Consider the following 15,926-nt stretch of genomic DNA (forward strand, 5'->3'; position numbering starts at 1 on the left):
GCAGCTGTGCTCTATTCCTTACTTTATCCCCAAGTAAATCACTCCCTCCCTTTCCATGTTACAACAATTAGCTGAAAAAAAGATTGCATGAAAAATATCTGGCAGGTAGACTTTCCAGGCAAAACTACTATCGAACAGTAAGCTTTTGACCAAACAATTTTGAGCTTGATGCTGTAAAGTGCTGAGAACTAGCTCAATCCAGCAAAATACTTAAGAATGTACTTAACACTGAAAAGCATGTTAATCGTCCAATTGACTTTAATTCCAGCATCCCTTTTGTTATTTGCATTCAGACAAAGTAACCTGGTAAAATGCTTATTAGAATTTAAGATTCCGTACTTGAGACTGCTGACATCGCTTTCCCATTCCACTTTTTGGTGATCCAGCCTGGATTTCAATTCTCTGGTCTCTTCCAATACTGCTTGTAGCTCTTTCTTTTCATTCTCCAGCTTTCTTACTTTTCCCAAAAGCTGTGTATAGCGGCCCTTTTCACGTTCTATTAATCGTTCATATCCATGAAGTAAGTTCTGAATTTTCAAGAGACTAATAGAATCTGCTTTGTGAAGAAAATCAACAATGTAAAGATATGTGCAGATTTCAATTTGCAAAAAAACCAAAAGCACTTCAGATTGCTTTAATTTTCTATACTGTATCTGGAAACAAATGTAAATGTCTCTTTCAGTACTATTCAAAATCCAATATAACAAACATAACAAATGCTTGCATAGTACTTGCTTGCAGATTTCTTTTGCATCTCTGTCGAAGAAGAAATATTTTCTAAAAATACTTCTGTTCACTGTATAATTTATGTAAAATATATAAACTATCATTTACATTAGAAGTGCAATGTTAAAATTTTATTTTTATTTTTATTTCATTATGCGAAGTACAAACCAGATTATACACACACATATTCTGTGTGCGTGTGTGAACATAAAACATTTTATACCTCCAGTGATTGTGATTGCATGTCCAATTCAGTAACTTCTATATACTACAAAATGCATGCTTCTACAGTGAGGAGGCAATTTTCAAAGGCATAAAGAGGAATTGGGCACCTAACTGTCTTTTACGCCTTTGAGAATCTCCGCTTGCAATACCCGATAAAGAAATTTTGTGGCATGTTAAGTGGTCATCGCTTGTTCTAAGTAAAGATACTGTAAAGATCTGTAAAGAGTAAAGATTATACAGTAAAGCTACATCACTTCTGTGCAAAATGGAGACAGATATTAAGTTTGATCTCTACTTCCCCTGACAAAGGTATTACAGAGGCCACATACCTAGCTCTGGGGGTGGGATAAAGGAGCCCTTTGCAGCTGCAATACCGGATACCATAGTCTCTTTAAATGCCAATGCTAATAGATTCTGTAGTGTCTGGCTGCTGCTTGTGGAAGCTAGACAAATAATGGGGGGAGGGGAAGGGGGGCAGGAAAATATCTAGCTAAAGCTCAGCAAATCTACAGAGAATGGGGAGGAGATTCTGTGGCATCTCTATAGCTTTGTCTCCACTGCAATTAAAACACTGCGACTGGCCCATGGCAGCTGATTCAGGCTTGTGGAGTGTGGGGTAACAGGCAGTTTAATTGCAGTGTAGACATTCAGGCTTGGGTCAGAGCCCAGACTTTAGGGCCCTGAAAGGTAGGAGGGTCACAGAGCCTCAGGGCTGCAGCCTGAGCCCGAATGTCTAAACTGCAATTAAGCATCTCCTTGAGTCCTGAGTCTGAGTCAACTGGCATGGGCCAGTTGCAGGTTTTTAATTGCAGTGCAGACATACTCTAAGAGGCTCTCTCCCTTAATACCTTTGCTGGGGATTTTCCTCCCCCTGTTGTGTGGCTGGCTCTGGGGCTTTTAGAGACCTTTTAGGAGGTGGAACAGGCCCTTTTACCCAGTCTATGAGGGTTATCCTGGCTTACTACCCTGAATCAGTGCTTCAGACAGCCAGAGCTCCCAGGGAATATATCCTTCTTTATGGTCAAAGGAGACAATAAGTTTGGGAACAAATAGCTAGAAATACCAAGGATTTAAAAATAAATATGTGCTTTAATTTACAATGAGAATTCCAAGACACACAGGTGAAAAGCATTAATGTTGTCCAGAAATTGAAATCATTTGTCTTCTGTTGCTATGGAAACATAACTCTTTTACCTTTGCCATCCATACTAAGCTGCTCTATCAGCAACACAGCATCTCTGTAGGTTGAAGCAGACAACTCAAAGTCCTCTGTAGCAGTGTCAGAAGACTGAGTTAATTCATCAAAATCATCTGCAACATCCATCTGTTTGCCAATCTACAAACAAGACATAATTTCATGAGTAAAAAAAAATGCAAATTACCGTACGTTATAACAAAAGCAGGGTTATTATTAATTTACTCAACTATTTCCCACACATTGTGGTCTCAAACATAATAGACCGTTAATTCTTCAGAGAAGGGACAGTGATTTACATATCTGGTGAAACACCATCCCATTTATGAATGCATAAAGTGCTATATAAATGCTTAACATTTAAAGCAATATTTTTGTTTAGTAAGCTATTTTACAGTACCTTGTTCCTTTCATCTACTGTTCTGGCTCCAGGTCTAGAAGACAAAAATAAAATTTTGATATTGGAAAACTGATGTTAAGATAGAAGTAAAATTATATGTTTGTTCTGAAAATACTGATTTATTTATTTAGTAAATGTGAATTCTTTTACGGTCAATCCTGCATGAGATGTGGACAAGGGCTCAGAGTATACAGCTGAGTTACCATCAGAGCTGCTTAACACAGTGCTTTGTTACTCACAGTCCAACAAGATGAATAAGCTGAGAGCAGTGGGTGGACTGGCAAGAACACTGCCCAGAATAAGTCATGAGGTATTAAGCAGCTGGTTGAAAAAGTAATACTATTTTCTTACAACTAGGCCTGCACATGGACGCTTGCTCACATTGCTCAGAACCATGTACACTTCACTACACTCACTCACATCACTGCAGTAGATGGCTCTCTGTGTAGATGCTGAACAAACATTATGCTCAAAACTGGGGGTTTTGGCTCTCTCTCTTCTTTCAGCATTAAGGACAAAGCCTCTTCTGGTCCAAAATAATTTTAGACCACTTATTTTTGGATTCCCCAGTTCTCCACCAACAATGTTTAATTTTAGTTATAGCTGTTGAGAACCTAGAAAAGCAATCTAAATGAGTCTTGCAAATATATTCCATAAATGCAGAAACTTAATCCTTTTAGTGTGCCATAAAATGTAAATATGGTCTCAACAGGAAACAACAGGAACATTTTTTCAATGAACTTTGGATGTTGCAGAGCATTACACACAAAAATGGTTTGATTTTCTAAAAAGAATAAAAATTACAGTTTCTGACATGACTTTTTTTAAGCAGTGATAAACTTAATTTTTAAATACTCAGAAACATACCTGAACTGAGTCACCATGTGATCTTATTGATATAACTGTTCTTCCCCTCCTCATCCTATTCTTTCCTTCACTGATTTTGTTATTTCCATATTTTAGATTAGAGGTTCTGTAACTGTGGTCCCTGGATAACTGCTAGCCTAAAGTACGTGCTGGTGGTCTGTCACATGCTGCTAGCTCCTCCTTATTTCTAAAAATATATAGACAGCTAAAAATAGATTCTACTTCCCTAAATATATTTTTCTTCATAAGCAATTACGCAAAGTGAGCAGTCATGGGGTAAGAGGGATGGTCCTCTCATGGATCAGTAAGATAGGAAACAAAGGGTAGGAATAAATGGTCAGTTTTCACAATGGAGAGAGGAAATTAGCAGGGTCCCCCAAGGATCTGTACTGGGACCTGTTCTGTTCAACATATTCATAAATGATATGGAAAAAAAGTAAACAGTGAGGTGGCTCTGGGGCTTTTAGAGACCTTTTAGGAGGTGGAATAGGCCCTTTTACCCAGTCTATGAGGGTTATCCTGGCTGGTTATCCAAAGTTTTCAGATGCTACTAAATTAATCAAGATAGTTAAGTCCAAAGCTGATTGTGAAGAGTTACAAAGGGATCTCACAAAATTGGGTGACTGGGCAAGAAATGACAAATGAAATTCAATGTTGATAAATGCAAAATAATGAAACCTAATCCCAACTATGCGTACAAAATGATGGGGTCTAAATTAGTTGCTACCACTCAAGAATGAGATTTCGGAGTCATAGCGGCTAGTTCTCTGAAAACATCTGCTCAAAGTGCAGCAGCAGTTTAAAAAAGCTAACCATGTTGGGAATCATTAGGAAAGGGATAGATAAGACAGAAAATATCACAAAGCCACTACATAAATCCATGGCACACCTACACCTTGAACACTGCATGTGATTCTGGTCGCGCCATCTCAAAAGAGATACATTAGAAATGGGAAAAGTAGAGAAACAGGCAACAAAAACGATTAGGGAGATGGAACAGCTTCTGTATGAGGAGAGATTAAGAAGACTGGGACTGTTCAGCTTGGAAAAAAGAAGACAGAGAGGGATATTATAGAGGTATATAAAAACATGAACGGTGTGGAGAAAGTGAAAGTGTATTTACCCCTTCACATAACACACGAACCAGGATTCATTCACCCAATGAATTAATAGAAAGCAGGTTTAAAACAAACAAAAGGAAGTATTTCCTTACACAACACAGTCAAACTGTGGAATTCATTGACAGGGGATATTGTGAAGGTCAAAAGTATACACAAGTTCAAAAAAGAATTAGATAAGTTCATGGAAGATATATCTATTAATGGCTATTAGCCAAGATGGTCAGGGACGCAACCCCATGCTCTGGGAGTCCCTATACTTCTGACTGTCAGAAGCTGGGACTTTATGACAGGGGAGGGATCACTCATTAATGGCCCTGTTCTATTCATTCCACCTGAAACATCTGGCACTGGCCACTGTCAGAAGACAGGATACTGCGCTAAGATGGACCATTGGTCTCACGCAGTAAGGCCATTTATTTGTTGCAATTATCAGTGTGTCAGGCATCTATACAAAGGAAGAGATGCTCTAAACATCTGTAAATAGGATAGCAGACAGTCCCTGAGGATTTTCTGTATTAAAATATATTCCAAGCTATGAAAAACACTGAGAACTGTTATTTTAGATTACAAACTCTTTGGGTAGAGACATTAGAATTTGTTTTGCGAAGTCCCTCGCAAAACAAATTCTAAGCTCTGCTGGTACTACAGTAGACACTCATTAGTAGCAACATATCAGTGCCCTTTTGCTATCATGGAATCATAGGACTGCAAGATACCTTGAGAGGTCATCTAGTCCAGTCCCCTGAACCCATAACAGGTGTTGATCTAACCTGCTCTTAAAAATCTCTAATGATGGAGATTCTATAACCTCCCTGGGCAATTTATTTCAGTGCTTAACCACCCTGACAGTTAGGAAGTTTTTCCTAATGTCCAACCTAAACCACCCTTGCTGCAATTTAAGCCCATTGCTTCTTATCCTATCTTCAGAGGTTAAAGAGAACAATTTTTCTCCCTCCTGCTTGTAATAACCTTTTACGTACTTGAAAACTGTTATATCCCCTCTCAGTCTTCTCTTCTCCAGACTAAACAAACCCAATTTTTTCAATCTTCCCTCATAGGTCATGATTTCTAGACCTTTAATCATTTTTGTTGATCTTCTCTGGACCTTCTCCAATTTGTCCACATCTTTCCTGAAATGTGGCACCCAGAACTGGACACAATACCCCTAATCAGCGCAGAGTAGAGAGGAAGAATTACTTCTTGTGTCTGTCTTACAACATTCCTGCTAATAAATCCCAGAATGATAACTGCTTTTTTGGAACAGTGCTACACTGTTGATTCATATTTAGCTTGTGATCCACTCTGATCCCCAGATCCCTTTCTGCAGTACTCCTTCCTAGGCAGTCATTTCCCATTTTATTTGTGTGCAACAGATTGTTCCTTCCCTATTTACTTCAGGCCATTTCTCCAGTTTGTCCAGATCCTTTTGAATTTTAATCCTATCCTCCAAAGCATTTGTAACTCCTCCTATCTTGTTATCATCTGCAAACTTTATAAGTGTACTGTCTATGCCATTATCTAAATCATTGATGAAGATATTGAACAGAACCAGACCCAGAACTGCTCCCTGTGGGACCCCATTTGATATGCCTTTCCAGCTGGACTGTGAACCACTGATAACTACTCTCTGGGAATGGTTTTCCAACCAGTTATGCTCCCACCTTACAGTAGCTCCATTTAGGTTGTAGTCCCCTAGTTTGTTTATGAGACGGTTACACGAGACAGTATCAAAAGCCTTACTAAAGTCACGATATACCACACCTACTGCTTCCCCCCTAGCCACAACGCTTGTTATCCTGTCAAAGAAAGCCCTTAGGTTGGTCTGACATGATTTCAAATCCATGCTGACTGTTACTTATCACCTTATTATCTTCTAGGTGTTTGCAAATTGATTGGTTAATTATTTGCTCCATTATCTTTCTGGGTACTGAAGTTAAGCTGATTTGTCTGTAATTCCCTGGATTGTCCTTATTTCCCTTTCCCTATGCTGCTCTTAAGTGGCGGTTGCTGTTATGGGGAGTGTCTGACCAAAGGCATATGAAGAGTTAAGAGGGTTTTGGAAGGGATGTGGCAGCCACATTGTGAGGGGGAAGTTAGGGTGTGTGTGTGACCTCAAGTTTGGGGGGAATTGGGCAGCGGAACCCTGTGTTTGGCAGGGGAACCCCCAGTTGGCAAAATGGCTGAGCAAGCCTGGCTGCCAGGGCCAGGCTGAGGATGCTCCCACTGGCAGGTTCATGCTCCACCCTGGACAGGTCAGTGCCCTGACCCCTCACTGCAAAACAGCATACCCACACCCCACTGCCAGCAATCGAGATACCCACACCCCACTGCCAGCTCAGTGCACGGGGGGTCTCCACTGCAAAATAGCGGCCTCCCCATCCCCACCAAGCCAGACGCTGAGGAAGGGAGAAAGCCCTCTAGCTGTGCCTCTGATGCTCCGTCAACCCTAGCTCCCTGCCCCCCAAAATCCCTTTCTTCCAGATCTTCCCCCAAAACTCTCCCCCACACATGCTCTCTACACAGGTTCTGTCAGGCAGGGCAAGTGGACAGGGATGTGTGCTCTGGAGCTTCACTGAAGGGCCAGGGTCGCAAGGGGAGTGCAAGTATGCAGTTTGGGGAGGCAGTGCCCCTACATGCCCCCTCAATCTCCACCACTGGATATGATATCACAATGTCACAAATATTGATCTTATGCGATGGCTATGTTGCTGTTACCGAGTGGACACAGTTGGGAAAGTGTTTCTCATAGCGGCAGTTGCTTTTATAAGGTGTTGCTACAAACAAGTGTCTATAGTATTACTCACAGCTGAAGAATAACTTTGTCACCGAATAAAATTACAAGAGCAACAAAAATAATCTAAGAATGACTTCGACACTATGCTGTTAATTTTATGTCATGAAAATGTGTTGCAATGGGTAATATCACAATGAAATAATGGAAATCAGTGATCTTCTCATGTGGGGCTCTGCAAGGAGGCAAAAATATTTGTGAGATACTGTCACTTATCTATGTAAGCACCAATCTGTTTCCCCTTCTCACCAGTTAAATAGCAAAGTTGAGAGCAAAGGAAGAACAGGAGAGCAGCACCACCCTACCCCAGCAGGGAAATGGATAAGATGTAAAAAAAAAAAAAAAAAACCTATCACAAACAAATGCTAGCGAGTAACTTTTCCTTTTCGTAAGTCTTTCTTCTGCCCTCGTCTAATATGCATTCAGGATATTTAGTGAATGTTGAGACAAGAACCCAACATTTACTTAACAGCGATACTTGAAGGACCCAGGCCCAATGAGAGAGCACTGGGATGCAGAGCAGTTCAACTCATATTGTTATATGAAGGAATGTGAAGACAACAAGGTTACTGTCTGGCAGTCATCCAAGCAGATAAAGTGACAACCCCTATAACAGAATGTCACTGAACCTCCTAATGGTGAGTAATGGCCAGCCTTCTTGTAAGCTAGACAGTGTTTCTCAATGACTGGTCCATGAACCAGCGCTGGTCCCTAAGATCTCCCTGACACAGTTTAGGAAGGTAGCAAGCTGGTCCCTGCTATCTAAAAGGATGAGAAACACCTGAGCTAGAAGATACAAGTGCATACCCTTCTAACAATGGTAGTCTTCATTATCAATTCATCTCTATTGCAGCTATCAAAAAAGGCTAATGTCCACATTCACAAACACCATGTGGAGTTCTTTAAATGGGGAAAAGTAGTACCCTAACCATGCTCCAATCCCCCATGAAGATGCCAGAAAGGAAGGCTAGGTGGGTTCTTTCCTTTTTTATTTTGCTTTTCCTCCTATACTCCTATCTTTTTTCCCTAAAAGAAAAAGACTACAGGCTGGTCTTCACTGTGGGGAGATCAACGCCACTGCCCACAGATTCCTTCTGCAGGAATTCCATGTATATCCCCTCACACACCAACTAAATTGTTGCTTCAACCCTTATATGTACGTGCTGCAGTTGGGGTGTACCTGGTCCACCCACCATTCTCTGGGGTGTACCACCCATCCATGAAGCAGGGATCAATTTGGCGGGTGAAGACCAACTAAATCAACAGCAGAGCGCTCTCCAAATCGACCCCAGTACTCCAGCTCCCCGAGAAGATTCAGGTAAGTTGACGGGAGAGCATTGGGGGGGAGGGATAGCTCAGTGGTTTGAGCATTGGCCTGCTAAACCCAGGGTTGTGAATTCAATCCTTGAGGGGGCCATTTGGGATCTGGGCAAAAAACTGGGGATTGGTCCTTCTTTGAGCAGGGGGTTGAACTAGATGACCTCCTGAGGTCCCTTCCAACCCTGATATTCTATGATTCTATGACGCAGCACAGTGAAGACACTGCGGTAAGTCAACCTAAGTTACGTCGACTCCAGCTATGTTATTCACGTAGCTGGAGTAGCATAAATTAGGTCAACTTACCCCTGTAATGAAGACAAGCCCTAAGCATTAAAAGAAGAGAAGGGGAACAGAGCAGTACTAAAATGAGGGCTACAGACTTCTGAATAAAAGGAAGCAAAAGAACCTGGAGAGGAGGAAGGTTTTTATAGATAAGAGAGAGTGAGCTCTCAATTCATTTGCCTCTTTATTTCCTGGCATACTACACACTTTTTGAGAAAATTATTATGGTAGGGATGGTATATGGTCATGGTACTAGTGGACAAACAGCAAGATGGATGGATGGGGCATGTCAGACCACTGGAAGGTCAGCTGTTGAGAGCTCAAGTTAGCGATGGATCGTGAAGGCTACCAAAAATTCTGCTACAATGTCACTGATATTCAGACATGAATAAATAGATTTACTATACTTTTTAGCAAAAAGAAAAGGAGTACTTGTGGCACCTTAGAGACTAACCAATTTATTTGAGCATAAGCTTTCGTGAGCTACAGCTCACTTCATCGGATGCATACTGTGGAAAGTGTAGAAGTTCTTTTTATATACACACAAAGCATGAAAAAATACCTCCTCCCACCCCACTCTCCTGCTGGTAATAGCTTATCTAAAGTGACCACTCTCCTTACAATGTGTATGATAATCAAGGTGGGCCATTTCCAGCACAAATCCAGGGTTTAACAAGAACGTCTGGGGGAGAGGGGGGCGTAGGAAAAAACAAGGGGAAATAGGTTACCTTGCATAATGACTTAGCCACTCTCAGTCTCTATTCAAGCCTAAGTTAATTGTATCCAATTTGCAAATGAATTCCAATTCAACAGTTTCTCGCTGGAGTCTGGATTTGAAGTTTTTTTGTTGTAATATCACAACTTTCATGTCTGTAATCACGTGACCAGAGAGATTGAAGTGTTCTCCGACTGGTTTATGAATGTTATAATTCTTGACATCTGATTTGTGTCCATTTATTCTTTTACGTAGAGACTGTCCAGTTTGACCAATGTACATGGCAGAGGGGCATTGCTGGCACATGACGGCATATATCACATTGGTGGATGTGCAGGTGAACGAGCCTCTGATAGTGTGGCTGATGTGATTAGGCCCTGTGATGGTGTCCCCTGAATAGATATGTGGGCACAGTTGGCAATGGGCTTTGTTGCAAGGATAGGTTCCTGGGTTAGTGGTTCTGTTGTGTGGTATGTGGTTGCTGGTGAATATTTGCTTCAGGTTGGGGGGCTCTCTGTAGGCAAGGACTGGCCTGTCTCCCAAGATTTGTGAGAGTGTTGGGTCATCCTTCAGGATAGGTTGTAGATCCTTAATAATGCATTGGAGGGGTTTTAGTTGGGGGCTGAAGGTGACGGCTAGTGGCGTTCTGTTATTTTCTTCGTTAGGCCTGTCCTGTAGTAGGAGACTTCTGGGAACTCTTCTGGCTCTATGAATCTGTTTCTTCACTTCCGCAGGTGGGTATTGTAGTTGTAAGAATGCTTGATAGAGACCTTGTAGGTGTTTGTCTCTGTCTGAGGGGTTGGAGCAAATGCGGTTGTATCTTAGAGCTTGGCTGTAGACGATGGATCGTGTGGTGTGGTCTGGGTGAAAGCTGGAGGCATGTAGGTAGGAATAGCGGTCTGTAGGTTTCCGGTATAGGGTGGTACTCTATACTCTAAGCAAATACTCACCAGCAACCACATACCACACAACAGAACCACTAACCCAGGAACCTATCCTTGCAACAAAGCCCGTTGCCAACTGTGCCCACATATCTATTCAGGGGACACCATCACAGGGCCTAATCACATCAGCCACACTATCAGAGGCTCGTTCACCTGCACATCCACCAATGTGATAAATGCCATCATGTGCCAGCAATGCCCCTCTGCCATTATATTTGATTTGACCATTATACATTGGTCAAACTGGACAGTCTCTACGTAAAAGAATACATGGACACAAATCAGATGTCAAGAATTATAACATTCATAAACCAGTCGGAGAACACTTCAATCTCTCTGGTCACGTGATTACAGACATGAAAGTTGTGATATTACAACAAAAAAACTTCAAATCCAGACTCCAGCGAGAAACTGTTGAATTGGAATTCATTTGCAAATTGGATACAATTAACTGAGGCTTGAATAGAGCCTGGGAGTGGCTAAGTCATTATGCAAGATAACTTATTTCCCCTTGTTTTTTCCTACCCGCCCCCAGACGTTCTTGTTAAACCCTGGATTTGTGCTGGAAATGGCCCACCTTGATTATCATACACATGTAAGGAGAGTGGTCACTTTAGATAAGCTATTACCAGCAGGAGAGTGGGTTTGTGTATGTGGTGGTGGTGGAGGGAGGGGGTGGTGAGAAAACCTGGATTTGTGCTGGAAATGGCCCAACTTGATTATCATACACATTGTAAGGAGTCTCTGTGTATATAATGTCTTCTGCAGCTTCCACAGTATGCATCTGATGAAGTGAGCTGTAGCTCACGAAAGCTTATGCTCTAATAAATTGGTTAGTCTCTAAGGTGCCACAAGTACTCCTTTTCTTTTTGCAAATACAGACTAACACGGCTGTTACTCTGAAACCTATACTTTTTAGATAGCTCACTAATACTAAATTGTTCTGAATGTCTGAAATAGGATGGGAGAATAGTCATATACTGCAAAGATCATCCTAGAATACTTCAAAGAGAAGTGTGCTAAGCTTACAGCCACAGACTGAGTATCACTGATTTAGTACCTGAACAACAAAACAAATAGCAGTATGCAGTGTTGTAGCTGTGTCGCTCCCAGGATATTAGAGAAACACGGTAGGTGAAGCAATATCTTTTATTGGACCAAATTCTGTTGGTGAGAGAGAAGCTTTTGAGCTACAGAGCTCTTCCTCAGGTCTGGGAAAGGTACTCAGAGTGTCAGAGCTAAATACAAGGTTGAATAGATAATTTAGCATAAGGAGTGAGAATATGTACTAAGGGACCATTCAAGGTGAAGTGGCTTGTTAACACCACTATAAGTCATCGGACAAAAAGGGGGCGGATACTGGGTTACAGATTGTTGTTGTAAGTCATGAATCCAGTGTCTTTATTAAGTCTATGATTTTTAGTGTCTAGCAAAGGTATGAATTTAAGCTGCCAGGCTCATCTTTCGAAAATGTTTTGCAGGTTTCCTTTGAGGATGAGGACTGATCAATCACTCTATAGCTAACCTCTTTGTTAAAAGCGTTCACCCACAGGTGATACAATGTTTTTGTCGTTTATCATTTCCCTGTGAGAGTTCATTTGAGAACATAGTGATTGTCTGGCTTCACCCACATAGTTATGAGGCAAGTAGTGCACTGGATGACGTACACTAATTGCCCCAATAAAAATTGAAAAAAATCAGACATAAAAATACAAAAGTGTGAGAGCACACTATTACTGAAAACTTGCTTACTTTTTCATTTTTACCATATAATTATAAAATAGATTGAAATGTAAGTATTGTACTTAAATTTCAGTGTATAGTATATAGAGCTGTATAAACAAGTCATTGCCTGTATGAAATTTTGGTTTGCATTGACTTCAAGAACCACTGGTATGTGCTAACTACTTACGCAGAACTATCTGTCCTAGTATTTAGCTGTGACAGTGAATACCTTTCCGACACCTGAGGAAATAACTTCTCACCCTCTCCAACAGACGCTGGTCCAATAAAAGATATTACCTCACCCACCTTGTTTCTCTAAAACAAATACAATAGCACCTCAGAGTTACAAACACCAGAGTTGTGAACTGACCAGTCAAACACACACCTCTTCTGGGACTAGAAGTATGCAATCAGGTAACAAAGGGGAAAAAAAAAGCAAATACTGTACAGTACTGTGTTAAATGTAAACTACAAAAAAAATAAAGGGAAAGTTTAAAAAAAGATTTGACAAGGTAAGGAAACTGTTTCTGTGCTTGTTTCATTTCAATTAAGATGGTTAAAAGCAACATTTTTCTACTGCATAGTAAAGTTTCAAAGCTGTATTCAGTCAATGTTCAGTTATAAACTTTTGGAAGAACCACCATAACATTTTGTTGAGTTACGAACATTTCAGAGTTATGAACCACCTCCATTCCTGAGGTGTTCGTAACTCCGAAGTTCTACTGTAGTACTTATTATTAGTGTCAGTTCTCAAGCTAATTTCTACCTTAAATAAGTTATAGTTCTAATAGTCTTAAATTAGAAATACAGCATTGTTATATTCTGTACCTTCCTTCATCCTGAGATGTTTCACTTAAAGTGCTATCATCCAGTATTTGGAATTGATTTCCATTGGTAGAATTCATCTGCTGATTACCTCTCTGTTTTGAAATACGCTTTTTGTTTTCATTTTTCTTTGCATCCTTCACATTCAAGGCAGAATTACTACTTTAAACATGAAGAAAGAAAAAAATCCAGTACTTAAGTATCTTCAAATAAAATACTTTGTAACATAGACAAATACAAAAATAATACAGAAGACAATACCCAGGAACACTGAAGCACTTAAAAGAAACATGTCTTCTATGAAAAAGTACTGAAGCTGATTCCACCAAACAGTGAAGGACACATCAACAGTCTAAGCACAAATTTTTCTCCACACATGCATGTGGCAACATATATTAGAATTCCTGGGCCAGATTCAGCCCAGCAGGAGCAAATGTCACTCTTCTGCACTTGAGTAGTTCCAATGGGACTTCAGTGGGACTACTCACATGCTTTAAATTAAGCACAGTTTGCTGGAAAAGACTCAGCAGCTTGCAGGCTCAAACCCCACAAAGTGGTCTTACTTACCGTTTGGGAAATTCCAAGAACTACTTATCTGCAATTTGATCAACTTGGTAACAATTTTCTGAGATTTCTGTATGGGCAAGCAATAGCGATGGAATTCTTTATAGACATAAATGTGACTCTTACTAATCCATTTCTTTAGCTAAAGTTAAGTTGAAATAGATATCTGAAAACTGTAAATTTCTGTCTATTTATAGAAAAGAAATTCACCTTGTAAATATTTTTTAGATTACTAGAATACACTTTTGTATTCAAATATAAGCAGTGTTTAGTTTCTTTTAATTACTCTTTTAATCCATCTATCATGTGGTTATTTTTAATTCTCTTATTAATTATATGTAATATAACAAAAATACTTTATATTGTCATTTTACATCCTGCCTTGTCTCAACCCTTACGCCAGAGGTGGCCACATTTTCGGATAGATGGGATATGAGGTGGATAGACTCTGATCCTTGTTAGTTGTCACTGTGGCCTGACTTTCATGGATGCACAAGTACACAGGGAGGCATAAATGCCCCTTATTCCCTTGCACCTATCGGCAGAGGTAGAGAAAACAGCCTCCACAGTGCTCATCCTTTGTACCCCACATAAATGACAGACAGTAGGAGATACAGAATGGGGAGCAGGCAGAGCACTGGCTTCACCCACCATGAACCAGCTAGCATAGCTATCCTGGTACAACCAGCTAGCACAAAGATGGTACAGGGTACTTATTGAAGCAAGGGGGAACCCAAAAAGCAGACTGTGACTCACTGTGCCTCCCTGTCTGCTCCAGGGGTCGTGCAACAACTGAGTCACAGTGTTCCTTCTGGTCTGCTCTACAGGCAACCCAACAACGTGCTACCACGTACTCAGGGCAAAAGTATGACTGTGCCTAAAAGAGGAAGAAAAGAAGAAAGGTGATGAGAACTAGTGTTTGCCTATACTCTCAGCTGAGTTCAGAAGTATAAGAAAAAAAGTTACTAAAAGGTTAGGTTGCAGTTAAGAAAACCCTGCTGCCACTAAGCAGCAAAATTAAAAAGAAATGGTCATGTGTGATGGCAAGCCAACCTTTCTCCATCTGCATGCTATTCCAACTCTGCGTAACTCATTAAAAGTATCATCTCTCCCCTTATTCCTGCGAAACACACATGAATAGAATGACAATTAAATCTATAATCTTATTGATTATAAAAGAGACAACTTGCACCCAACCAGAAAAGGAAAAAATTAAACTGTGAGCCACTGTCTCTCTATAGCTAAGTCTGCAACCAGTTTCCACAATGCCATCGTATATTTGGAGGTCTAATTTTGGCTTTGAAAATGTATTTGGCCTGAATATTGATACTGAAGTCAAGGAGAATTTTTAGGTGGTTCAACATTTTTAGAAAAGCAGCTAATTTAGGGTCCTAAGTCTATTTTAGGCGCCTAACTTTTGGCAACCTTTTAAAAAAATCTTGGTCAATGTGTTCATTTATTCAATGGGTAGTGCACAAATTATTATGTCCTTAATGATTTTTAGGAAGGAAGGTAAATTTAGTGTTACTTGTAAGCAAACACAATGTGTACCCCAAGTTTTCACAGGTGGAAGACTATTTCATTAAGCTACAGAATAAAAAATACTTCAGACAATTAGGTTTACATGCAAATAAATAAAGATCATTATTTATTTGTACTATCTTACCCCTTCAAAGGTATTTGAATTAACTTCTCTCTTTCCTTGGAGGAAATACTGTTCTTCGTGTGTTTTTCTTCTTCTGTGGTTTCTCCACTTTCTACTGTAGAATATTGGTTCCCTTTTACAGTTCCCTTCTGTTTCATTTGCTGGTTAATACCATTTCCAGCCAATGTTTGCATATATGACTTATAAGCATCTTCTCTTTCCCCACATTTTTGCTTTCTCTTTTCCTTTTCTACCTAGGATAAGAAAGTTTGATGCTTAACATTTTTGTCATCATTTTCTTGAATTAATAAAGAGGTACTCTTGCCAAAATGTACACTAAATTGTACTCCTATGATTCACATAAAGGAACTAAAAAGTTAAAAGAACTACACTTACATAATATTCCGTTACACAGGTTAGCAAGGGAGTGGGAATACTTTCACCACTGGGGGAAAAAAGATGAATTCACTCCCTACTAAAAAGTTTAATAAAAACATACCCTTTAAAACTGAAATACAATTTACATCTTAAAACATGAAGCAATGAAGAGCGTAACTGTATTAATGACAGTAAATTAGAAG

At 40.1% G+C, this 15,926-nt stretch overlaps 1 protein-coding gene across 19 annotated transcripts in view; it reads right to left on the reverse strand.

Moving 5' to 3' along the window:
• ANKRD26 (ankyrin repeat domain 26) overlaps positions 1-15,926 on the reverse strand; it is a 189,839-nt gene that overhangs the window by 86,251 nt on the left and 87,662 nt on the right. For 16 of the 19 annotated variants that reach the window (XR_012156802.2, XR_012156803.2, XR_012156804.2 and 13 more), the window contains 5 exons: positions 15,367-15,599; positions 13,140-13,298; positions 2,547-2,580; positions 2,146-2,287; positions 340-556 (listed from right to left, as the gene is read on the reverse strand). Coding sequence is in view for 16 of the 19 variants with exons in the window: in XM_073328178.2 (XP_073184279.2) it covers positions 340-556; positions 2,146-2,287; positions 2,547-2,580; positions 13,140-13,298; positions 15,367-15,599 (785 nt within the window). In the remaining 3 variants the exon portion in view is untranslated. The remainder of the gene's footprint in view (positions 1-339; positions 557-2,145; positions 2,288-2,546; positions 2,581-13,139; positions 13,299-15,366; positions 15,600-15,926) is intronic. The other 3 variants (XM_073328171.2, XM_073328170.2, XM_073328169.2) reach the window with 3 other exon arrangements.

Source organism: Lepidochelys kempii, chromosome 1, assembly GCF_965140285.1.
Source record: "Lepidochelys kempii isolate rLepKem1 chromosome 1, rLepKem1.hap1, whole genome shotgun sequence".
Taxonomy (NCBI): domain Eukaryota; kingdom Metazoa; phylum Chordata; order Testudines; family Cheloniidae; genus Lepidochelys; species Lepidochelys kempii.